The sequence below is a fragment of the Ostrinia nubilalis genome, chromosome 9, assembly GCF_963855985.1.
Source record: "Ostrinia nubilalis chromosome 9, ilOstNubi1.1, whole genome shotgun sequence".
In the NCBI taxonomy this organism is placed as follows: Eukaryota; Metazoa; Arthropoda; class Insecta; order Lepidoptera; family Crambidae; genus Ostrinia; species Ostrinia nubilalis.
This window is the reverse complement of record NC_087096.1, coordinates 10393701-10421195: the sequence shown is the minus strand read 5'-3', so window position 1 is coordinate 10421195 and position 27495 is coordinate 10393701. Positions and strand designations below refer to the sequence as shown.

At 37.0% G+C, this 27495-nt stretch overlaps 1 protein-coding gene across 1 annotated transcript; it reads left to right on the top strand.

The window, feature by feature from the left end:
* The first annotated feature begins 71 nt into the window (after positions 1-71).
* LOC135074600 (serine/threonine-protein kinase ATR-like) lies at positions 72-24861 on the top strand. Its single transcript, XM_063968944.1, has 29 exons — positions 72-367; positions 763-888; positions 984-2421; positions 2557-3096; positions 6142-7624; positions 7762-7964; positions 8199-8335; positions 8818-8907; positions 8996-9180; positions 9805-9920; positions 10026-10129; positions 10216-10406; positions 10769-10908; positions 11500-11658; positions 12180-12406; positions 12796-12949; positions 14423-14533; positions 14888-15054; positions 16069-16198; positions 16691-16854; positions 17270-17426; positions 17769-18008; positions 18487-18724; positions 19825-20070; positions 20389-20545; positions 22007-22071; positions 22474-22657; positions 23557-23743; positions 24333-24861. Exons 1-29 carry the CDS (start codon positions 231-233, stop codon positions 24459-24461), a joined length of 7605 nt encoding a protein of 2534 aa, XP_063825014.1. The 5' UTR covers positions 72-230; the 3' UTR covers positions 24462-24861.
* The last annotated feature ends 2634 nt before the right edge of the window (positions 24862-27495 follow it).

Sequence of the window (27495 nt, the reverse complement as noted above, 5' to 3'; positions counted from 1 at the left end):
AAAAAATAGTGAACTGTCATATGTCACGTCTGTCACTGACACTGTCAATACTGTCATCTGTCACATTACGTACCTTTGTTTACAGATTTATTTAGGTTTTCAGGTTTTTAAATTTTAATCTAATCTCTGTTTTATATTGTTGAATTATTATCGCTGTTCACGATCTTGTAGCCCGAGTTGAAGACGAGTTCGTTTCAGTTTTATAGTTGTGGCATGAATACGAATTCGTTATGGACGAAGATAACAGCGATGGACCTTTCACTGTATGGCACATGTTTTACGCGCCGACTGTGGTTTTATTCAATAATTTAAAACAAGCCGGAGATGGGCTCGAAAGATTATTAACATCTATTTTGAAACTCTCTGGGTAAGTAATTTCAGTACCTCTCACTACTTTGAAAATTATAAACAACTTGAAAAAATCGATCTGCCTAAGGCGGGAATCGAACCCACGACCTTTCGCTTGCCAGGCGACTGCTCTTCCTTTTGAGCTACTTAGACACTGGATAAACCCGTCGAAATTTTCTCACTATCTATCTCCTTACTATAGCAATATAATTACACGCGAGCAATAAGGATGGGTAGCTTGGGTTCATTGGACGAAATTCTACGTGCTCGGCGACCGGACTATAGAAATACATCTTTTATTATTTCTTGATTTTAAACATTTATTAACGAAATTCGAAACTTAATGATGATTTGATTAGGTACTTAAATTAAAATCATAACCTTAACAATTTTTAAATGTTTATCTGGTTTCAGGGACTCCTCAGAGGTTTTGGTACCCAGGCCTGGTTCCACAAAGTATCCTGATGCATACTACAGTTCCTTTAACACTTGGCTATTAGGTAGACTATTTTATGTTTGGTCAGTAAAAGAACTAGAGCAGTAAGTATTTAAGCCCCTCAAAAACAAGGTATTGGTTTATTAAACTGTTACATTTAAATGAAAGTAAATAAACACCATTCATCTTGCATTTACAGAATACATTTGACAAGTAAAGATGCTCAGTTGAAAATCTTGAGTATTTTAAGTGTGAATGATGCATCTTTCTACAATACACTTCATTCACAATACTCCAATATATTGGTGAAACTAATAGAATACTATAAAGATGAAAGTAACCACAACAGTGAAACGAAAAGTATGATTCTGGAAAACTTTATACCGGAACACATTAACATTCCCAATGGTCAACTCAATCTAGAACCAATATTTGTCAGTGTCGATAACATTGAAACTGATAAGAGATTGATTGACTTAACGTTGCAATTTCTTGCTGAAAGTATTCCTCACCAGGCTATTCGAATAAACAGACCCAACATTAAAAAGGAATATCAAGCATTATTTGAAAAAATTCTGTATATGTTTGATCATTACAGCATTGATTTAAAATTGGCATCATTAAAGTTCTTTACGTCTCTATTAAATAACTACAATAAAGTTGCAATGGAAGATTTCCACAATATTTTCCCAGACATCATTGAAGATTTAATGCATTCAGTGGGTGCTATGGTAATTACAGTCAACATTCTGTATGACAAAGGTGAACTAGATGCCATGAATTTAAACTTGTTCAACCTGTTAATTGGGGATCTCTTAAGATTACCCTTGGTCTGTGAAAACCAATACTGTGAAATCACCAGTCATATTTGTACTCTGATTCACAGTTTGAAGAATTCAAAAATCTTCAGTAAAGCAAATGTGTTGCTGTGCTTATCGTTTAGTAAAAACATCGAATTTCCTCAAGACATGCTTCGTATGCAAACCATGGATGCTAGGGAAATTGAAATGGTTGCTGATTGGTATGCCAAAAGCATTGCATCATTTTACGAAAGAAATGTTGCAGATTTAAAGGAAAACTGGTTTTATAATGAAGTTTTCGGAGTTTTTCTGGAAATTAAATCTATAGAAGATCACAATATTGATGCATTTGTTATTACACACCATTTACAACGATGTTTGAGAGCATTAAGTATATTGCAGAATGTTTACATTCAGAGTGAAAAGAATGATGAAAAAGAAAATATGCCCCCAAAGAAGGATTTATTAGAGAAACGTGATTTGATATTAATATGGAAAACATTGATAAAGTTAATGCAGATTCATCATAACAAATTAGATAATAGTAGTGATATACCACAGTTGATGATGGATATAACTTTGGGTACAGTAATACTTTGTCCCAATATCACTTTTGATGATACTGCTTTGATATTGCAAATATTATGTCTTCAGAACTCCCCCAAGTTTTCAGCCAGTGACTTCAATTGTGATGACAGCAAAAAGCTACTGATTCTCAAATATCTGTTGACTACTGATATTATATTGAAAGTGACAACTGGTGATAAATGGGAAAAAGTGATGTCGTTTCTTGTCACTTCATTAATAAGAAATAAAACGAGTGATATTTATATTCAGGTACTTTTAATAAATTAGTATGCTATACTATGAGATCATACAATACACCACAACTTTTTAAGTACAGGCGACAGCATACAGCAATGTTTTAAATAATTACATAATTTGGTATTTAAAAGTTATTTTTTGTTCTAGATGACACAATTGACTCCTTTGATTTTATTGAGAAAAATATTTTCTGCAAGTCGAATAATTGGAGAAATTCTGATGCCTATGTTTCTCAATAAAGATCCTGAAGTGCAAATGGAAATAACAAAAGTCTTGCCAGCTATTGCTTGCATGTCTTTGGGAACCTATAGTGTTCATATTTCCAGGAAAGACGATTTAGTGGGACATCCAATATTTAGCAATGATGCTCTTGATATTTCTATTATATGTTCCAATTGCCATAAGGAATCTGAAGAAAAGTCATGCAGTAAGGTTTTATCAACTGACAGCAATCCACAACCTTCAGGGAACAATGCTACCACTTCAGGCCTTAAGAACTTATTTGCGAAATTCCTAAATTGGAAGGCATATGTCGATATAAAGAAGACACAATATTGGGAACTGGCTGAGAGACTTTTTAAGCACTATTATGTGTTCGCTTATGGAATCCCACAAGAAATTGTAAATGTGGACAATGCGGAACATATATTAAAAGTGTTGCAGCCATATATTGATAAAAGTGAATTGGTATGTATGTAAATCTTATATTGACCCATTTTTATCTTATTAAGCAAAATCGCACATTCGTTTTTGCGGTCGATTGTACTTATCAACAGCACATTAAACTACGCATTTTTGGTGCAGTATCGCACCTGTAGCCTTATTCACGTAACAAAACTTCAACGACATCAAAACACTGAGTTGCGATCCTATCGAGTAATCGTTCTATCAAAATGACCCTTGTGAATACGGATTTAGAACTGTTTTTCAATGGGACGACGTAACAAAACTTCAATGACAACATATCGCTGTGTTGCGATCCTATCGAGTAATCGTTCTATCAAAATTACCCTTGTGAATACGGATTTAGAACTGTTTTTCAATGGGACGTCGTAACAAAACTTCAATGACAACATATCGCTGAGTTGCGATAATATCGAGTAATCGTTCTATCAAAATGACCCTTGTGAATACGGATTTAGAACTATTTTTCAATGGGACGACTTCTGAACGTCGTCAGCGAGATTTTGTACAACTACTTATAAAGCTGCAGTATTGAAGTGATCATCTATAGCCTGACCAGGAACATAAAAACCCTGGCATAGAGGCGCGTCAATTGCATTTGATAGTGCAACACTGGGTACAGTCGTACCTGTATTAAATTAATAGGCTAACTTTATGTATCAGGATTCAGGATTATGGGCTAATTTAATATTTTCATAAATTAACAAAAAAATATTATATTATAGGTAAACTGGTTTAAATGAATTAAATGAAACCATCAATCGAGCAAGTAGGATTTTATTATTATTCATCAATAATCAAATTCTGAACTTGAATATTCAACTACAATGTCTGCTCATGAACGCTTCAAACTCGGTACTTCTTTCCCAATTCCATAAAATTCAACACTTACAAAGTGACAAAAAACTTTAAAATAGGTAGTTGAAACAAACCACAGCTAATTTTCATAGTTGACTGTACTATACGATAAACATGTCAGTCAATTTGACAACCTTTGTCGGAAACATTATTCAATGAAAATATTGTCCGAACCCTTAGTATTTCTCTTCGACAAATACTTTAACACATTGGGAACCACTTTTCTTTCACGACTATAAAAATATTTTAGCAATTTAATTCACAAAATCAATTGCGCACATTTAAAATAAAGTTTGTTTACACTTTGACAACAATAGACTGACATGCAAGTTGACATGTCAATGAAGTTTTCAGTTACTGTTGCCATTAAAATAAATTAGTACCATTAATTTTCCGCAACATGGCGAGGGTTTTTATGTTCCTGGTCAGGCTATACATACCATACGTAGATATCTCTCGATGACGACTACGTCGGCGCACAATTTTTTTTAAATTCTTTTTTTCATAACGTGGTTATAATTTTTAATTTGATTTTGAAATAAAACACTCAAAAAATGTTATGAAAGAAGTATAGCAGAAAAGGACAGTGCCAATCCATGTATGGAAGTTGGACCAAGTGCTGCCCAGAATGAAACCATAGTGCATTTAGTTCCTCAGGCCAATACTAATTTATTAAACCGGAGCGCACTGAAATCTGTCCCTGGAGTTAAGAGAAAAAAAGAGTTTTGTTTTGAATTATTTACATAAAAAATATCATCGATGTATACGTACTAAGCATAGGATTTCGCGATTGTGGCATTAAATAACACTCGATATGTTGAACTTAACCATACTGCATCCGTACACCTTACTTTAGTACGACTTCGACATTCTTTATAAGCGATCAAGCGCTGTTGCAGTAGTTTGGTTACTTGACAGAAATTAATTATATACAAAATGGAGCAAGAAGTTTTAGCTTAATAACTCCAATAATCGATTGTAATACACCAACCAATAAATTGATTTTTTGCAATGATATAGAACTAAAACTTCTTGCTTCATTTTTGGAAATAATGAATTTCTATCAACTTACCAAACAATTAAAACAGCGCTAGGTCGTTTATAAAGAATGTCTAAATCGCACTAAAGTCACGTGTACGGATGCAGTATGGTTAAGTTCAACATAGCGAGTGTTATTTAATGCCAAAATCGCGAAATCTTATGCGTAGTACGTATACATCGATGATATTTTGTATGTAAATAATTCGAAACAAAACTCTTTTTTTCTCTTAACTCCAGGGATAGATTTCAGTGCGCTTCGGTTTACACATTAGTATTGGCCTGAGGAACAAAATGCACTATGGGTTGATTCTGGGCAACACTTAGTCCAGACCCTGGCACTGTCCTTTATTGATGTTTGAAGAAACTTAGTATGGATAATTTTTGTATAATTACTTCATTTTCTTCCATAAACTTTGAATTTTGGACGAATTTCAATATCTAATTATTACATGGAATCATTGGAAAGAAGAAAAGTTAGAGATGTTTTTATAATCATTGGTAATCCATTATCGCCATTCTTTTTTTTTAATCGAAATTTAAGTTGAATTGTTAATCGTGGTTTGTACTTTTGTTCAACTTTGGCGGCTCGTAACTAGTTATCCAATCATTATCTGGATGTGAAATTTATTTTACTTGACTAAAGACATATTTGATATTAATACCAAATATAAAAATCGGTTGAAAACACGCGAGAAAAAAAAATAAAGCAGTTTTTAGGTCAAATTTCGGAAAAAAATTAGTAAAAACAAAAATATCGATTAAAAAAAAAGTAGCTCACTTAGGACCAAATGGGCGAATGATGAAATTTTAAAATGACCTTACCTATACACCCACGAAGTTTGTCTAACCTTCCGCCAAACACCCTGTATTTCGCCACATTGCTTTTAATATCGCTAATAGGTAGATGTTTATCACTTATCGCAATTTTTGCAAGTACAAATTACCAACGCCAAGATAAATAGCCTAATAACACTCATGTACAAATAGTACATAATCAGTGTATGTACAGCCTTGTGTATCAAGCAAAAGGATATAGTAAGGCGGCACTTATTCATTTCCTACGTACACGTACTTACCTACATATTTTGACTATATAATTATCTTATCTACTTTATTCTTAAACTATACTTAAACTTTATGATTTTTCAGGTGAACAAAGACGAAGATCGGGAATCTCATATGGAAACTGCATTTACTACTTCCATCACATTGTTGTTCAATGCGACCTGGTCAAGTCTAGACAGTAATGATTTTATCAAGCAATCTGATGTTTTGCTTATGACAAGAGATTTAGGATTAAGGAAGAATGAAAAAGTGATTTTACTAGTAACCAAGTTATTGGTATATTTTATTATGCAACCTGAAAGTATTGTTAGTCCTACAGCTGTGTGTTATCTGAGCGATGTGTGCGAAGAGCACGGCTACACCCCAAACCAGATTTACCACAGATACAAGAAAGACTACTGTCGCCTCTTTGTGGAGTGCAGTTTGAACAATGGAAAAGATTTTGCGATGGCCCTTCTAAAAGTTGTAAGAGCGTTTGGCTTCTCGGGCTACAGAGATTTTATATCCAAGGATGTTCATCATTTTCTCCCGTACCTCATACCTTATTCTGTCACTGTAAAGGAAATCCCATCAATGATTGAGGAAATAGCATCTTTGGTGCAATTCTCAGTTTCAGATTTTCTGGCTGAAAGATTTCCTCACATTTATGTCCATGTATATTTGAATGAGAAAAGTGATGTGTCACAAAAGTGCTATGATTTGTTAGAGAGATTAACGAAAACCTCGATTTTGACCTTAATCAAAAAGCATTATAGAGTGATTTTGACTGAATTCTTACTGCAGTATTGCTGCAGCCCTGAGAAGGTACTGAACGCCTGCAGATATTTAGCTTGCCACGACCCTGACGTCTCTTTGTCGGGAAGCGTTGTGTCGCCGAGTATGAGTATGAGTACATCACAGATTGCAGACTTCTTGAACCCGAAGTTTCTCGGCGTGCTTGCATATTTCGACCATAAATTGGTGAACGCTAAAGTGGCCTTGTCAGTAAAGCGAAAAGCGCTGAAGAGTTTTCCTGACATAATGCAACTGATGGGGGTGAAGTACTTGACTCCTCTCAGGTTCAAAGTTTTAGCTACTTTGAGGTCGGCGATGCCATTGGCTAAAGAGTTCCCAAATATATTAGCGGAAGCGTGGGCAGCGTTTATACATAACATCGACAGCGTGTCTTTAGGACCGCTACTGGCCAATCTTGCTGTATCTCTTTTACAGCAGTTTGAATATGCTCCTCAAGAAATCAACAAAATATTTCAATACCTGGTTTTGAGCAACGAAAATTTGCTGAGCTCGCATATATCAGATCTGTTCTTTTTGGAAGACACTAAAATATCTGAAAGAGTAAAAATGGTCATCAAAAAACACGTGAGAAGAACGCAGCCAGATACATTTCTTGAGAAAATTAAGTGGTATTTGCACCATTTGAATCAAGATATAGCGACAGTCAAAGTCTATGCCTTTAATCACTTGGACAAGCTGCTCAAAACTAACAGAACTGAGATTCACAAAGCTATTTTTGGCGGGAAGAATATTGATCCTATTATAGTGGAGCTTATTGATTCTCTACTTGTGGGTGAGTTTCTTTGATGTTATTTTTCCCTTTTACTGTTTAACCTTTATCCAACCCCAGTCTCTACCACCAATAAAGATAGTCTTCGTTGGTAATTTGCTTATCAAATTCCGTCACATTAAATGTAATTTCTCAACCAGGTTGCAAAGACTCCGACGCCGAAGTAAGCCTAGCCAGTGGCAGGTGTCTAGGTCAGTTGGGTGCCATAGAAGCGGGCCACCTGCCTCGTCAGTACGTACAACCGGACCGATCGCCTTTCGCGTTCTCTATAGTGGACAATTGTTTCGCTGCCACCGCACTGGTTGAATTGGCTAGAGCTTTCCAGTATGAGAAGGATACGATGGTAAGTCTTGTTTTGCAGCAATACAAGGAGAATTCATACAGTTAGGTTATATTCAAAGTGGTCCTTTAGAGCGCTTTCACATTTATTTTACAGTGGATGCCGCCTGCCTTCACATTATAAAAACGCCGCTGCCGCGCTGCTGTCGAGCTTCCGACGCCCTAATGTGAAGGCGCTCTTATAGCGCTATGAAGTTTTTCTGTGACAGACCGTTTTACGATTATTTGTTTTTTCTAGAACATGGATTGTTACGCGCTAACAATACAAGAAATACTGAAGATATACGAAATATCTCCAACCGGTAGCAAGAAGGATGTCTGGGACAGCTTCCCTGAACACATGCATCAAATTATGCATCCTTTACTCAGTTCAAGGTATAAACACTTTATCAAGAGATTAGTAATTTTGTAATTCTACATAATAGATGTCCTACACTGAACCCGTGACTGAACCGTGCCTGCTATGACATTGTCAGGAGGGCGCCACTATCAATACTGGGTTGTTAGTTTTTGATTTTTGCCACTTGAAGTTTCAGAATAAATAAATAAATAAATAAATAAATAATAAATAAATATCCTTGGACATTTTACACTGCGCCTTCTAGTCCCAAACTAAGCATAGCTTGTACTATGGGTACTAGACAACGGATATAAACATACTTAAATACTTTTTTTTGTAAATACATACATATTATACATAGAAAACACCCAGACCCGTCACAGTTTTAATTAAAATTCATCATTTAAATTTCTGCCCGGCCGGGAATCGAACCCGGGACCTCTCGGCATAGTAGTCCGTTCTGAACCACTACACCAAACGGCCGAATAGTTATGACTTTATTGTTTTTATGTTTCAGATATACTTTGGCATATCCATCTCAACCCAAAAAGACTCATCCGTTATTCGGATCGCAGCATGCAAACACATTTTTAGAATGGGCTCACAAGTAAGTACATACATTTTAATTAGGATTTGTATCATCGTGCTTTTGAAATTAATTCGAGATAATTAATATCTTGTATAATTGTTTACAGCTGGGCTGGCCAACTAATACCTCTCGTGGAATCGGAGAGCATTCGTGAACTCCTGCGCACAGTTCATCCGAGCATGCGTCGTGACGTCAGAACGCTATTCCTCTTTCTCCCTTACGTTCTGTTACACGCAATCATGTCGAAAAACAACGCGCAGTACATACTTGAAGAGATGCTGGCTGTTGTGGGCATGTATCTTTTAGTTTTTTATGTTTATGTAGCAAAGGAATAATACAAAAATTCCATATCGCATAAAATCGAGGAATTTCTTACCTGCTGCTGAGTTACTCAACTCTATTAATGAGAAGGCCAGCGTATAATGTATTCTAACGTCTATGTGTTAGTATGTAACATTCGTTTGATACTGCTATCAAGAGTAATAGTGGACTGTATGGAGACTATAATTATGAGGAATGGAAACTGATAAAACTAGGAGCGTCGAAAAAAACCGTTTATGCACAAGCCAAGTGGCAACTATACTACGAGAAACAGTGAAAACTACAAAAAATACAAATAAACTAAAACACAATAAGCAAAAATTCCGTTGAGGTTAAAAGCAAACCACGAGAGCCAAAGAAATAGCAAAAACAATTAAACTTCTACTTCTATGTATGATAGAATCGTCTTTTACAGCTTACGTAACGCCCAATATCGGTGTTGAATATTGGGATGTAATAAATTTTATGATGCGGGCAGCGCAGGACCGTTCATTGTGGAAAACCTTGGGGGAGGCCTTTGTCCAGCAGTGGACGTCATTTGGCTGAAAAGAAAGAAAGAAAGAAAAATAAATTTTAATGTATTATTACATACAGGGCTAGAAAGCATTGAAAATAATTTGATAGCAAATAATCCAGCCAAGAATAAGATATTGCGATACGTAGGAATGACGCCTAATGCCATTTCGGGCCAAGCGGAGGAAGGAAACCAGGTAATAATAAATTTTAAAGTTACGGCATCCTCTTTGCACTGTATGTATTAGAAAAGAGAGCAATGCTTGTTGACGACGAATATTAATGCTGTTGTATTTTTTCAGAGCAAATGCTGCAAGACAATATACACCTTATTAGACTTTCTGAATAGATGGATTTTGGAATGGTGTCATACAAAACCACGGCCAATGGAAAACGAGAATTACAAGTAAGTATTAAAGTCTTAATAAAGTAATAAGTTTCAACCTTATTATGGATACAAATAAAAACTAACAATATTTTGTCTTTTTTCAGGGCTATATCATCATTTGTAGAGAAATTCGATAAACTCACAATCGCTCGCGGAAATTTTGCCTGTGGTGAGTTGGAACGAGCTTTGCAGTATCTGGAATTGTATATGGACGAAAACAAAGACATAATGCAAGAGCAGTTGCCACTGCTAGCTGAAATATACGCCTTGTTGGACGAACCCGATTCCGTTGCAGGTGAGAAAAGTTTGTTAATTTTCTGTCAGTCGGAAAATGCTTTCTTTTTAAGACAGCTTAACGCCTACTGTATTATTTTTTCGCAATAAGACAAAATAATCTTTGTTTAGTTGCTGCAAAGGTTTATTTAAGTAACTTCTGTATAAAAAAGTATTTCAAACGAGTGTTTAGCGCGGTGTGTGTACCTTACCCTTATTAATACGGGATTAAAATTGTATGTTAAGAACTCCGAATATACTAAAACTTTCAGAGACGAAATTTGATGAAACCCCGTTAGTTTTGGTGCTGATTAATTGGTAACTTATTTATTAGTAATCTGTGCTACTAGTAAGGATGTGACATGACGTAGTTCGTTTTCTCAGGTATCTTATCGATAAAAAGATCCGAGCCTTCGTTGAAAGAGTTGATACTCACGCAAGTGGTAACAGGCAGGCTGCAAGACGCGGCGTTATGTTATGAGAGGTTAGCACAAGAAGGCCCATTAGACAAGCATAGTTTACAGGTATGTATTACGAATGACTTCACTTTTTATGATGGTCAAAATGTGTCGTATAAGATGATTTTTATTCACGTCAATAAATTAGACATGGATTGAATGAACTAAAACTGTAATGACGTCACAAGCCAGTACCCAATCTGAGCTACGATTGCGCTAATTTTTAACGTCTCCAATACATTGGCGCTTCTTTACCATTGCGCTCCGTTTTTCATTCCAGCTGAGGTGCCAATTCGGTATCGCGGTAAAGTTCACGCGCTTACAAAGAAAAAACAACGGATTTAATCACTTTCCATTAAAAAAGTCCGAAAACCTTATTTTTTCACTAAACAGCAAATGTTCGTGAAGGCGTTTGAGAAAAAGTAGCTTTCTTTCAGCTTTTACACAAAGAAGCAGTTGCGTTTTGGTCTCGTTTGAACTAGTTGTCAAAGTGACACCGCGATACGACTTTGTGATTTTCGATCGTCGTCTAGTCGCGTTGTAGTTGAAAATATTTATTAGGGCCTTGTTATCGATATAAGTTTACACACGACTGACTTTTTACGGTGATTTTTTATTGGGACTATGCTTATTTAACCCTTAAAATGTAATTTCCAGGGCATGATAGACTGCTACTTAGGCCTAGACCAGCCGTTCACGGCGTACCGGTTACTAAGCGAGCACGAGACTAAAAACAGCAATTTGGAAATGGCAGCAGAACCTTTGTGGCGCCTTGGAAGATTCGACCAGTTGGACGAGTTAGTCAAGAAACCTATTGTAAGTTATGAAAATTAATAGCTGTATAAATAAATTACTCTAACAATTGAAAAAGCAGGTTGCTTTTTTTCTAGGTTCACATTACTTTGACAACCATGGCAACATGTGATCACTTCATAGTATTTTTAGCAATACGAACTTATAATATTAAAGCTGGGTTGCACCATCTTCATCATCATCATTTCAGCCATAGGACGATAGGACGTCCACTGCTGAACATAGGCCTCCCCCAACCCAATGTTTTCCATGTTGATCGATTGGATTGGACTGCGTCCAGCGCCTTCCTTTTTATGATGTCGTCGGTCCACCTTGTGCCCCCTCTTACTTTAACAAACGTCAAAAGGCTGTCAAACTCCATAAAAAACACCGGTTATCGTTAAAGTAAGATGGTGCAACTCAGTCTTAATTTTTTTCTAGTCAATAAGAATTTTGAGATACTTTAATAATCAATAGGGGTTTCAGGGCTTCTATCCTAGTCCCATCTTTTACACTTAACCATGATTTTTTTTAATGTATTTTAGCCGGCAAACCGCGAAAACTGGGGCCTCCAGATGGGTCGCATACTCCTGGCTTACCGCGCCCAAGACCACGATTCCTTCGAGAAGGCATGTCAGATCGCCACCACTCGCCTTCTCACCCAGATGGACGGAGAAAGCAAAGGGGAGAGCGCGTTACGAAGCGGGTACCAAAGTATACTGGGCCTGCATATAATTACTGAAGCGAGACATACTGAGGAAGTTTTTGGAAGGTATGTGTTATGTGGTGTAAAACTTTCTGATACGTTTTTGAAGCATAAAATATGATTATTTTTACTGACTTGTATTGTTTTGCCAATGCGACCCTGTTACCAATGATTAGAAGTTGTTTCCTCAGTAGCCAGACAGGTTTGACAGTCTAACTTCTTGCCTGACAATCTTTTGAGGGTAGCTGCCAAAGCCACGATGACCTAAACTTCATAATGCACCAACATTATAACCTATATTGGAAGCATACACTGACAAACTTTCAGCTTTTATAAAATGACGTAGGTCTGGCGTTCACTAGCTCTTAGTCTAAAATGTTAGATGTTAGTTTTTATGTAATAGCGAAGTACATACTAGTACTTATTCTGTGGTAATAGATAACGCCTCTTTACAGGCTAAAACAATTGAACAACGGCGATAAGCAAGCTTCAGTGATACTCGAACAAATGCTGGACGAGTGGCGCCGGCGCCTGACTGTAGTGCAGTCTGACGTGCGAACTGTCGAGCCGCTTCTGAGGCTGCGGAGGATACTGCTGCAGCAAACTAAGGTGAGTCCCTTCATCATCATCATCATCATCATCATCATCATGGTGATAAGCAAGCTCCAGTGATACGAACAAATGCTGGACGAGTGGCGCCGGCGCCTGACTGTAGTGCAGTCTGACGTGCGAACTGTCGAGCCGCTTCTGAGGCTGCGGAGGATACTGCTGCAGCAAACTAAGGTGAGTGCCTTCATCATCATCATCATCATCATGGTGATAAGACAGGACCAGTGATAATGGAACAAATGCTGGACGAGTGGCGCCGGCGCCTGACTGTAGTGCAGTCTGACGTGCGAACTGTCGAGCCGCTTCTGAGGCTGCGGAGGATACTGCTGCAACAAACTAAGGTGAGTCCCTTCATCATCATCATCATGGTGATGACTAAGCTCCAGTGATACCGAACAAGTGCTGACTGTGTCTGCAGAGGATAGTGCTGAAACAAACTAAGGTTAGTTCCCTTCATCGCCATCATGATCACTGTCGTCATCATCATAGTGATAACCAGGCTACAGTGATACTCGAACAAATACTGGACAAGTGGCACTGTAGTGCAGTCTGAGCAGATTCTGAGGCTGCGGAGGATACTGCTGCAGCAAACTAAGGTGAGTCCCTTCATCATCATCATCATCATGGTGATAAGCAAGCTCTAGTGATACTCGAACAAATGCTGGACGAGTGGCGCCGGCGCCTGACTGTAGTGCAGTCTGACGTGCGAACTGTCGAGCCGCTTCTGAGGCTGCGGAGAATACTGCTGCAGCAAACTAAGGTGAGTGCCTTCATCATCATCATCATCATGGTGATAAGAAAGGACCAGTGATACTGGAACAAATGCTGGACGAGTGGCGCCGGCGCCTGACTGTAGTGCAGTCTGACGTACGAACTGTCGAGCCACTTCTGAGGCTGCGGAGAATACTGCTGCAGCAAACTAAGGTGAGTCCCTTCATCATCATCATCATCATGGTGATAAGCAAGCTCCAGTGATACGAACAAATGCTGGACGAGTGGCGCCTCCGCCTGACTGTAGTGCAGTCTGACGTGCGAACTGTTGAGCCGCTTCTGAGGCTGCGGAGGATACTTCTGCAGCAAACTAAGGCGAGTCCCTTCATCATCATCATCATCATCATGGTGATAAGAAAGGTCCAGTGATACTCGAACAAATGCTGGACGAGTGGCGCAGGCGATGACTGTGGCTGCAGAGGATAGTGCTGCAACAATCTAAGGTTAGTTCCCTTCATCATTCATCTACATCATCATCATCATAAGGTCATTTAGTTTCCAAGCGGACAAAGAGTTATGCCTGTTGGTTCCCGTATTGATCTACAATAGGTACCAGCTGGGGTTGCGAGTTCAAATCCTGCGCAGCGGGTACAAATATCTAGTCATGGAAATTCATATTGCTTATTCGTTATCTATTTTGTTATCAGCACAAGTGTAGCTAAGTTATTACGTGATTGACGAACTACCATCGTTTACTTTTAGGAACTGCTGACGCCTACTCACCCCAACGCTGCGAATACTCTGAAGGCATGCATTGGCGACCTTTGGTTGCAAAGCGCGAAGCATGCCAGAAAAGCAGGCATTCTGCAACAGGTAACTCCTTGAAAATTACAAACAAATCACTCTTTTAAGCCTAAAAGCGCGCGTAACCTACTACGCGTCACGCTAATCTGACGTTTACTCCCGAACTGTCATCTGTCATGCGAATAACGTAAGACAAATGACAATGAACAGCAGTAAATTGGCCATAAATTACCGATTTTTACATCCAAATTTTTGACGTTAACGATTGCCACCATCTTTTGAAAATTATTACATGAAAAGGCTTACACGGGTACCTTATTTCCCTAATAAGCATGGGCCGATTAGGGCAATAAAGTACAAAATGTGTAAAAGATTATTGCTTATCAGTCTACATTATTTACAATTTCAATATTCTTTGCACAGTCCTACATGTACGTTTTGAACGCGGAAGAGTATCGGCCTGAGGAGTTGTTCATAGAGAAAGCCAAGATGTACTGGGCGCGAGGGCAGCAAGACCACGCGTTCACGACTCTGCGGCGAGGGCTCGAAGACGCGTATCCTAACCTGGAACAACTGACGAAGGAGCAAAAGTAAGTACATAATACATATTAACTATGTTATTTAGATCTAGTGCTTAACTCGGTCAGTACTTGAGGTATGAGAGCGACACGGGAGGGTGTTTTAGGGAAATCAAACGTCAGCAAGACTTCAAATGAAGACCACACGGGAAAAACAAAGAATGTTAAAAAACTACAATTAAGAGAAAAACAGTTTTAAAGGTAGTTTGAAAATCTATATTTCTTTCATTTTAGACTCTTTTATGTGAGATATTGAAACAACTTATTACTGTGTTAACATATGCTTTGCCTGTACTTCTAAAACTCGATTTGTTTAAATAAGTTTTAAGTTATGGTCCATAATATAACCGTTTCTTGCCATGGACAAACAAACACAAATTGAACTATTACAGTTGACCACGACGATTTTACCCAATTCTGATTTTTGAAATAGAATGTTTCTCTAAAAAGCTAACAGATGGCATTAAAAAGTAAGTTTCACAAAAAAGGTGACATTCATTGTTTTTCCCGTGTGGTCTTCAAATGTGCTTCAGTATATTATGTATCATGTATGTTTTGTCACGTCATAATATGTCAATGTCACCCCTCCCGTGCCGCTCTCATACCTCAGGCGCCGACTGAGTTAAGCGCTAGACCTATAGGTATTCTGCATCGTAGACTTCTCGATACCATCGAAATGGAAAGATTTAAAACTTTCGCGTTGCATAATTGAATTAATTTTAACAGTTTTTAACGCGATACGCGGATAGGTACCATTGAAATATTACCTGTATTTGCCTGATGTTTAATAAATAATACATTTTCGGTCGGTAAAAAACTGTGTCAGGATAACCATAGAACTTGTTTTGAAACTGACTCAGAAATTAGTTTCCACGTAAAACTTAGCATTTATTTCGTTAATTAATAACACTATTCTACTACCGATGAACTCAAAACGTGAGTCAACATGCAAATGTGCCATTAAACACTATTTACTGAGACGCGTAACGAATTGCAAGACAGAGTATTAACAAGAAGTGTTTTCAGGAAAATATGCGCGAAAGCCAAATTACTCATAGCGAAATACAATGACGAAACTACTAACGTTGACGTTGATGTCAACATTGGTTACTACAAAGAATCTGTTGAGGTGTTCAAGCAATGGGAGAAGAGTTTGGTAAGAATAAACTATAAAAATACATACACCACCTTATTAATAAAAAGTTACACCTGGGATGAACACTAGATTAAAATGACATTTCCATACTAAGAGTTCAACTAGGGTGTAGTTTTATTAATAAGGGGGACAGTGTACACTCTTTATAACGACACTTAAAGGACTGAACATTTCTCGATGTTATAGATAGAGAGTGCCCGGTAGAGCGAATAGAAAAGTCCAGAAATGTCGACAATATAAGAAGTTTGTCGTTAAATCGAATGATGTTATAAAGAGTTTAATCTCTATTAAGTTAAGGATCAATTTAGGCCCGAAGCGGAGATAATATGTGTTTGAATAACCAATCAGATTAGCGTAAGCTAAGCGGAGAAGTGTTGTGAAAATATCGAAATCTGATTGGTTGCTCACTTCTCCTCTCCGCTTTAGTAGAAACCTGGCCTTATTCAAATATGTGCCTTAAGAATATCACAATAAGTGCTGGTTTTGTTCTAGGTATGCCTAGGTTCGTATTACGAAAAGGTGAGCAGTTCAGACACGAGTAACAATCACACCCTGATGTGGACACGGCGTTTACACGCCTTGAACAGCTACGGCAAAGCCTTGCAGTACGGACACAAGTATCTGTACCAAAGTATGCCCAGAATGCTTTCTATTTGGTAAGTATTTTTTGGTTGTCTTTCGATTTTATTTTTGCAATTACTGTAGCTAGCCTACTCGTTATGTACAGTCGACAGCACATCAGATTATAACATTTCCATTGCAAAATAACACTTGTTACAACTAAATAGAAGCTACAGTGAGTTTAATGTGCTCTTGTCTTATTTCCAAAAAAAATAACGTAACTCTACCATTACTTTTTGAAATAACCTGGCCAGATACATATTGCTTGCGATTTTAAATTTCTGTATAGATTAATGTAGACTGGACGTCGTAAATCTCATTTATTATTTGTAAACCATTGTCTTGTCGATAAGACTGACTCTATAGATAATGTTTTGCGACCGTCCAACAATGATGCTTTTTTCCTTAAAATTCTGGTTTTAAATATTAATTTAAATTCTCTTTCCCCAGGCTGGACATGGAAGTGACGTCATCAGATACCAGCGCTCACTCGGTTTTAGCCCAGATGACGGAGATCATAAACATTTACTCGGAGAGGCTGCCTCTATACCTCTACCTGTCTGCTTTCTCGCAGATTGTGTCGAGAATCTGTCACCCTGTGAAAGAGGTATATTTTGTAATATTAGAAAAAAAATTGTCCAAGTGAGGTTGGGTTCCTTGTCAGGACTACGGAACCCTAAAAACTACATGCATTAAAGATTAGACGATTGAATGTTCAACTGTTTCATGTAAAACAATCTTGAATATCGAGCGGTTTTAATTTATCGAAGTCAAAAAATGATTTTACAATATGATTAAATACTACTTCCATATCGTCGTACCTGTGACGTCAAAGTGAGACAAACGTGCGAGTGTTAAAGAGACCCTCTTTAACACTCGCCGATGACAAAAAACACGTCTATTAAATATTTTTTGAATAGCCTTTGTTATTAAATCGATATATTTTCAGGTATACCTGCAACTAAAGGCAATAATCGTGAAGCTTATCCTAGCCTACCCTCAACATACGCTGTGGATGATGATGTGTGTAATAAAGTCGAGCTACCCTCAACGCATGAAGCGGTGTGCCGACGTGTTCTCAGACCCTCGTCTTAAAGAGCCACATATGTTGAAACTGGTGAACGACTTTACGCAGCTGGCTGAGAAGCTGATTGAGCTTTGCAATAAGCCTATTGTTTCTTCTGAGTCGGTGAGTGGTTTTTTTGCTTTATGGTTTGTTTAAAAGGTATAGTCGATAGGTAGATCTATGAACTCTAGCTTGATGTCTGCAGACATAACTCTTAAAAACAGTGCCTATAAGACTTTTTTGACTATTGATTTTTTAATGTATATTATTTTGTCGATCTGTCGTCAAGCGTGTGACAAGAGCAATAGATGGAGTTACAGTTACCCTTTACGTGGCTTTGTAGTTGCCACCATATTTTAAATCTTATTACTTGTCTGAAGGTCTCAAAACAACTTTTCACACAACAAACAATTAGTGCTAAATCGATCAATCTTATTTTTATAAAAAGAAGCACTTATTTTTTGTGTGACTTTTTTGTTAGTTGTTAATTCGTCCGTACCCACAAACATCAAAATACATTTTGTTATTGTGATATACGATTTACGTTATACTATAATCTGTCAAATCTGAAACCACAATAGTCCAACTGATTTATTTGCAGACCACAACAGTATCGTCCCTAGTCCGCACATTACCCCGCCTCCTTGCAAATGACTCGTTCAGCCACATAATGATGCCCTTCCAAGAGTTCTGCAAGATCGTTCTACCCTCAAAAGCGGCGAGGCAAGAACGCGTGGACTTCAATATACCAGTGGAACCGCCGGTGTACATTGCCGGGGTTGAAGAACAGATTACGATACTACCTTCGCTGCAGAAACCCCGGAAAGTTACCTTGAGAGGTAAATATAAAATTATTAAACTTTATATCGAAAGTTCGTAAGGCTGTGTAATGAAAACTCGGTTTAATAATAATATTGAAATTCAACCAATCTATGCTTGGGACACGTACCGGAAAACGCAGGGTGGGACGTCCACCCACAAGGTGGACCGACGACCTGATAAAGGTAGCAGGAAGGCGCTGGATGCAGGCCGCTACCAACCGTGCGATGTGGAAGTCATTGGGGGAGGCCTATGTTCAGCAGTGGACGTCCTGTGGCTGAAATGATGATGATGCTTGGGACTGAATTCGGTTTTGAGCGTCACTTCCTAATTCCTAAATCTTCAACCACACCAACGCGTGCAGATCGCCATCGCCGGCGCGATCACGGCGCGATCTGCACGCGTTGGTGTGGTTTAAACTTAATAATAATCATAATAATCATTTATTTATTGCTTCATAAGTGTACATAGGTGGTGATCTTAAACTTAGTCTCAACTTATGACCCTGTAAGGGTGTTGCAAATCTTGTATCATAGGTACATTACTAAATATTCTACAATAGTTAGTAATAATTAATATTGATAAATTATAAAATTAATTAGTTTACATAATTTTACATTACAATTAAAATACAATAATGTTTCTCCGTACCTATTCATACATAATCTTCATCATCGCATCCTACTCAAATTATAGAACTCCTGAATACTATAAAGAATGTTAAATGTCTTTATGTTCTTCAAAGTACTCTTATCGCCCTTATATTTCAAACTACAATGATTGACAACTTTTCTTGTGCTGCTTGTACCTATCGGCAATAAGATAAAAAAAAATCTCGATATTGAAACATTCATCGATCAATTTCGGTAAATGAAAGTGTTAAAAAAGTAATTTGTCGTTTAGTTTAGTAAATGATGGTATTTCATGAGTCTAATTGAACGATCAGCATATTCAAATCATTCAATAATTGATATTGAAATCTCTTATTATACAGCTAAACTCGTGTTTTCGTAATTTACTTGGGCTAGAGTCTAGACGTTAATCAGAATTCATTAGAGTCTAAAATAGTGTCAATTGATATATTCTTATTAGGCATAATATGTTCACACTTCTCTTCAAGGTTCCGACGGGAAATCCTACATAATAATGCTGAAGCCAAGAGACGATTTGCGCAAAGATTTTCGTCTTATGGAATTCAATGCGGTGGTGAATCGGTTTTTGCAAGATGCGCCCGAGACCCGTCGTCGCAGACTGTACATTAGGACGTATAGCGTGCTGCCTTTGAATGAGGAATGCGGACTTATTGAATGGGTGCCGAATTTGGTCGGCTTGAGGCCGATTCTTATGCACATTTATAAGCAAAAAGGTACGATCGTATGAGCAACTTTTTGATTGCATGTTATATTAAAAATTAATTTAAAAATGATCTTTTTTTACTTCCAATATTTGTTACTCGGGAAATATGGCTTTCTTTCAAAGAAAATATTCATTATATCAACACAACAACATTTATCCGCTTTATTTATAGTACGTGCAAATTCTAGATAGTAACAACGTGGGAATGTGAGATAATAATCAATCTGATTGCCCGAAAAGAAACATGATTCTGAACTTTTCAAAGCATGATAAGGCCTATGGCATCTTTTAATCTGACACCATAATAGAAAAATATGTTATTAAACAGGTCTTCACACAAGCAATCGAGAGCTGAAACAGATGATGTGTTCCAACAAAGACCCGTTCGAAAAGAAGAGGAAGATGTTTGAGGAACAACTGCTACCGCGGCATCCGCCTGTTTTCCAGGAGTGGTTCCGACGGGTGTTCTCGGACCCTTATGGATGGTGAGTAGACCTTTCACCTGGTGGTAGCTGAATGTTGCCACTATATTTTGAACTTTATTGCGATGGCATAAAAACCAAAACCAATACAGTTTTATGCTCTGTGCGGGTCTGTCTCTGAAAGGGTTAAATAACAGTAATAAATTCAGAATAGGTACCCAACTTAGGTCTTGTTTCAGATAGCAATCGCGCGGTTTCTTGGTAGTTATCGTAGTGCTGAAGCGGTAATTGTGTAGTTACGTTTTGATACCTAGTAACTTGATAACCCTGTAAAAATTATCGTCACTTACTTAAGCTCTTTACCATTCCTGAAGTGAAATTTTATGAAGCAATTTTCTACATTGAGGAAGATGCAATATTTAAAATAAATAAAAATAATAAATGAACCTTGACCATGGGAACTGATTCAAATATTTATCCATACAGAAACTAATCGGAGCTGCTACTAAATGTATGTAACAAAATAAATATGGCAATCAGCGAGCCACGTAGCGTGAAGAAGTAAAATAATTATAGTTATGTCATGTCAAATAACGACATGTTTATCATCTTAGCTCAAGCATGTCAAGTACTCAAATCTGATGTCATAGCCTCGTTTATGTTTATGGCTGATCATCGAGTATCTTTAAAATTAATCTTATAAATGCGAAAGTAGCTTTTGTTTGTTACATTTTTACAAGTAAACATGATTCAGCGAATTTTCTGTAGGTTTTTAATGTGATAGTGACCAAACCACATCAATTCTAAGCACTATAATTGAAACGATAATGATCAATGTCACATCCATCTTATTACATTTCGTAATGTACGCGTTATATCTAGTTAGCAAGGATTGATTCTTCTCAAAATGTATGTTATTGTAAATTTGCTGAACAAACAGTCAACCTGTGAAGGCTAAATGCCTAATATGGGTCATAATAATATGATACGAACTCATTTTCGCACTCGTTTGTTTGATAATAACTTGGATTTTACGTTTGCGTATAAATTGATGTTTTTCATTTGCGATGCTGGTGCTTTCCGTAAAATTTTGATTCACACGGTTGCAAATTAGATTTTCTTACGCGATGGGAATTGTTAGTGTGATGACATCACTGAAAATATTTTTATACTATGTAGGTACAAACGACAGCGTTAGATATTTTTGTTGTAATTTCGTTCCTATTATATTTCATGAGAGACCTCAGTGTTTAGCTCAATGTGCTGTCTGTACTATTATTGAACAAGGTCATTCGACAGAGGACCAAAGTAATGGACATGGTTAAAATTTTTGCAAGTTAATGAGTTCTCGAGAGAAGGTCACGTTGATGTTGACAAAATAATTCAGTTTCTTGATTCGACTAGATTTGAAGAACTAGCTGGCACTATCAAGATCAAAAAGTGGCAAATCTCTTTTGCGTCCAGTAGCAGCAACTGGATAAAATGATGATGATGATGATAGTAATGGTTTATGGTTTTTTTAAGGTATCAAGCAAGATCTGCTTACATTAGGACAACAGCTGTGATGTCAATGGTTGGCTATATTTTGGGTAAGTGCAAGAATTCTTAGATTTATCAAATATCCTATAACGATTGCACTTACTGCGTTGTAGATATCTTAGAAGTACTATAGTTTTGTCTTTTTATTTCAATTACAAATAACGACGAATAATCATGTTATCCTGTGTATTATCTTGGTAGAATGAGAATGCGACAAAATATTTGTTATAGTCATAAAATCACATTTTATACTTTCAAGTTTCAACTGGTCTCAGTTTATTTAATCTTAGGCTGGGTTGCACCATATTACTTTTAACTTTGTCAGATGTGAAACTCCACACAAAAAAAAACACTGGTTATGGTTATAGTTACGGTTAAAGTAAGGTGGTGTAACTGAGCCTTTGAAAAAGGATCAAATTAATTGTATTTTATCCCAACTACGATTTCTGTAGGTCTCGGCGACAGGCACGGCGAGAACATATCGTTTGACTCTACAAATGGAGACACGGTGCACGTGGACTTTAACTGCCTCTTCAATAAAGGCGAGTCCTTTGACTGGCCGGAGCGGGTGCCTTTCAGGCTTACGCATAACATGGAAGCCGCCATGGGACCTCTCAAACACGAAGGAATGTATAGGTAAGTGTTAAAAGAATCTTTAATACTATAGGCATAGAGCATCCATTGATGTCCATCCATTACAGATTCTCTATTGATTCCCAATGTATTATTACTATTTATTTATTTTCGCCAAGCTTTTATATTTATTTTTCACCAAATTTTATGCGTGTAGTAGTAAGAATAGCGCCTTATTCGCTCAGTTTAAAATTCCTTTGTTAAGACCGAATAATTAGCTTTTACTTGTTTTTGGATCGGCTCCAACCTTTTACTTGAGAGTTCTAAAAACTGATTAACATACTTAGGCAAGTATTCCAGAAATACAATCAAAACTCAATTTAAACATGAAGTAGTTTGAACGTTTTGATTGGTCTTAACTTTAAATCTTAGAATTCGAGTAATTAAAGTCTTAAAATTAGATTTCAATGAGCTTTTATACACAAAACTAAATTGGAATAACGTAAAAGCTCGAACAGTGTTGGACTTGGTTTAATAAAAAGATTGAATACCTATTTCCAAAAATGGTGTAAGAATAATGCTCTCGGTTCTGTACAAACTAACTCGAGATTTTTAGTTTATTCTAATTACTCGTTTATGATTTTTGACACTTTTGTGATTGATTGTCAGCGACAGATCATCAGGCTGTACATTTTTGTTGCAAAATCGCTCCTATTGCAGTAAGATAAGACGCCACAGTGTTTAAACTGGACGTCCTGTCGTCTGTAATGCTTCAACCACACCAACGCGTGCAGATCGCCATCGCCGGTGCGATCACGGCGCGATCATAGGCCAATCACAGACAGGCCGCGCGGACTGTCATGGGTCGCGCGACCTGTTATTGGCCTATGATCGCGCCGGCGATAGCGATTTGTACGCGTTGGTGTGTTTGAAGCTTTACACACTACAATTTCTTCTACCAGAAAAAGCTGTGAAGCAGTCATGCGGGCCCTTCGCGCGCAGACCGCCGCGCTAATGTCCGTTATCGGTCCGTTCGTGTACGACCCGCTCGTGTCGTGGGGCCGCGGACGCCCCGTCGAGAGCGGGGAAAGGACCAACGAGCAAGCGCTGCAGCATCTACAGCATATAAGGCAGCGGCTGAATGGGATGGTGAGTCATCATCATCATCATTTCAGCCATAGGACGTCCACTGCTTAATATAGGCCTCCCCCGATGACATCCACATCGCACGGTTGGTAGCGACCTGCATCCAGCGCCTCCCTGCTACCTTTATGGGATGGTGAGTAAGCTTGTGCAATATACAGGGCGGCGGATTAGATACCTGAGGATAAAAAAATCCCTCTCAATTAAAAACGTTGCGGTTTTTGATTGTAAGACAAGGTGTGAGACAAGGCAACAAGATTTACAAAGGAGTTGGCTATAATACCTCCAACTGCCGAAACAAAACGCTGACTGGGCTTTTAGAGCATAGTGCGGTGATGAAAAGCCACAAATAAAATAAATTCCAGGTGAATCTCACTTCCACCCTCGACCTAATCCATTCACAGATGCAGGCCAAGAGCTTCCACGTTTTGCGCAAAGATTAGCCACTGAACTAGATTTCAAAGAATTTCAAAGAACAATTTTATTGTAGTTCAACAACGGTCGTAATCGCAACATAATGCGAGTAGATAAAACTTCAATTACATTTCTGAAGGAGGTACTTAAATCCTTTTAAAAACCATGTCAATTGTTACAGGTAAGAACGAAAAATAAACAGCTGTCGTTATCGCTGTCACCAGAAGGACAAGTGGAGCATTTAATCGTTGAAGCGACGAGCATTCACAATCTGTGCCAAATGTATATCGGCTGGGGTTCATTTTTGTAAATTTTATACTTATGCATATAGATATAAGAACTAACGTGCCTTTAAAGATTAATACAGGGTGGTTCATTTAAAATGAACCATATTCAGGTGAGGACATCGTAAGAACTCCTTTAGAAACAACTTGAGCTCTCGAAAATCAAAAGAAGAATGATGATCAATTTAAACTTAATATTATTTTAAAAGTAGACTTATAAACGTAAAGTATAAAGGTTCCCCACGGAACCCTAAAAATATTGATCTGATTAACAGTAGTTTATCCCTCCGTTTTTTCGTTTAATTTTTTTAGATTTTCAGTGATAAATAGTATTAAGAAACACAAATGTTATAGATATTTATAGGTATTGTACCTGATTGTTTTTCGAATAAATACAGACTATTGATTAGTCATATATCATAACAATTGGTTTTATTAAACTACAGTTTGAATTTATGTTACTAAACTACAATTTCATTATCTGAATATAATAATCGTAGTTTCAGCTTATCATATTTCAACACGGTTTAACAGTTTAATCGTTAACCTGTTTTAATTCAATTCGAAGAGTTTTCGTAACGCGTCGGCTTCCTAGTTAAAAATATTAAAGCGAATTTGTATTCCCCTAATTACCAAGGGAATATTGGATGGGATCAAAGCAGGCTAAGTTTTAATCTGGGCCTTAAGCCGTGTTACAAGGAAAGTTCATTTCGGTGTATTTTAACGATATTTCTTAATTATATTTTGACTGAGAGACAGATATTAGGGCCACTCTGAACTTTCGAATAGGCGTTTTAAATCTAAAACTAGATGGGAATTGGGATGTGTTCATAATATTAATTCGAAAGCTCTAGAAACATCGTATATTTCTATGAAGTAGGTATACTCATCGGGTTATTTAATTCTCACCTAGCTGTGAAAAGATAAAGCAATTGTCGAATAGTTTAATCATACGAGAAACTTAGCGCCGTGTATAAAATTACACCTACTACGTATTACGAATAATAAGGATGTGATTCTTTCAAATATTTAATTTTTTAACCAATCAAAGCTCGAATTTGAATCGAGGTTATTGATTCAAAATTATTATATTCTTCTTTCCCTGGGCCTGTGTTATTACGTAAAGGAATAACGAGTTATACCTACCTAAAGTGTAAGCGAAATACTTCATTATGTAATACTCACGGAAGTTGGAGAATACCAAAACTACATCCTTATTGTGTAATTTAAAATTTTAAAGGCACCAGGGAAAGAAAATATGTGAATGTACATATAATACGCAAATGTCATCCTTGATGTTGCTCTGAATATCATCCGGTTCTGGTGTATCGATTCAGCCCACGATTGCCAAACGTAAGTACCTTTTAAAATATCTAATACCAAAACTCTAGTATGTAATTTCCATTCGCGTTCGAATCGAATATCGCACAACCAACTCGAATGCTACAGTATATACAATCTCGCACAGTTTCCTTACTTGGAGTTACTTATGGAAATCGACTTGTTATACAGCCAACAGCTTCTGAAGAGAGCCAGTGCGCGAAACATGTGTCGAATGAGAGTGCTGAGACCCCATCTGCATGTAAATTACACTTTAGCATGAGTGCCATACGCTTTATTCTGTCCGCAGAATGTTGGCAGCGTGTTAAGACGTCGTTATGGATTAATGAAGCCATGGCAAAAAGTAGGGTAAGCTAAAAAAAGCACTTATAGAAAATGATTTTCTCAGTGAAATAATCGTCAAAGAAAACCGATCATAGAAAGTACCTACTCATTTAATTTTACTGAATTTCTGGGAAAGATTTATGTTTTTCTTTAATGATCTTTAGACTTTCGTTTACTTCTGTGAGTGGATTAATTTATAGGTACAAAATTATGGTTAAAGACACTTTATTTCTCATAAGAATACAATTGATTCACTTACTGAGAAACTAACATTTTAATACATTTTTTATAAGCGACACGAGCTTCGCTAAAAACAAAGAAATAATATCACTAAACTAATATTTCATAAAAGACGGTAGTCTTAAAAAACCCAACCAAACAGTCACAGCGCGGACCATTCCCTGCGAGTGTAGAAACTTGAACACGAATGCACGAGGCATTGAAAATGGATGCGGCATTGTTGGCATTGTCACGGCAGAGAGAGACATGATTTAATTTTTTTTTTTTTTAATATTTTATCAGTTTCTAAAATTTTGTTCTTGTTTTTTTTTTGTTGATTAAATTATTAATTAATTTTTAATGAATGGTGAATTTAGTTTTAGTGCATGCAATATGGTAGTCTTTTTTTTTTTCCTCATATTTTATTATAATTATAGTTATGTGTGTGATATATTTATTTAATAGTATTTTAGTAGGCATTATATTTAAGTATGTTTATGCATAGTTATATATATAAATATTTATGCACGACAAGGCACGCACCCGGTGTTAAGTAAGATGCAGTCCAGGGTGGTATAATATGTTTTATTTGTACTTATTAATTTATGTTTAAATATTTATCTGGCCTGTTACATAGGATTTTAGCTGTCGTTTGAAGATGGCCATACATTCGGACGATTTAATATTATTTGGTAATTTATTGTATAATTGTACACCTTCATATTCGATATTCCTTTTGCCGTAATTAGTTTTGGGGTGCCTTGGAACTAAGTTATTTGCATTGCGTAGATGAATCCTTTGTACTTACTGTGTTGTATTTTGTGAAGTTAATATTAGTATTTATATCATTTTTTAATATTTTATATATGTATAAGTATGCATTAGGGTGGTCCTTATTTTTCGACTTTTGAATTATCCCCGGGGCACTTTCTTATTCGATTATATACCTCTAAATAAGAAATTAGCTTTTTTTGTTTTTTTTTTGGTTAAGATTTAGAGGTCGCTACCAGCTGTCAAAATATTTACAAAAGCTTTGAAGATCTTAAATCATGGTTTCATAAATGTTTTATTTCAGTGTTTATATCACATTTTACGTGCAAATGGACATCGCATAGATAGAATAGACAATCGCTTCTTGTCCCCTTCTCCCCTCAACCCCTCTTTTGTACCGACCAT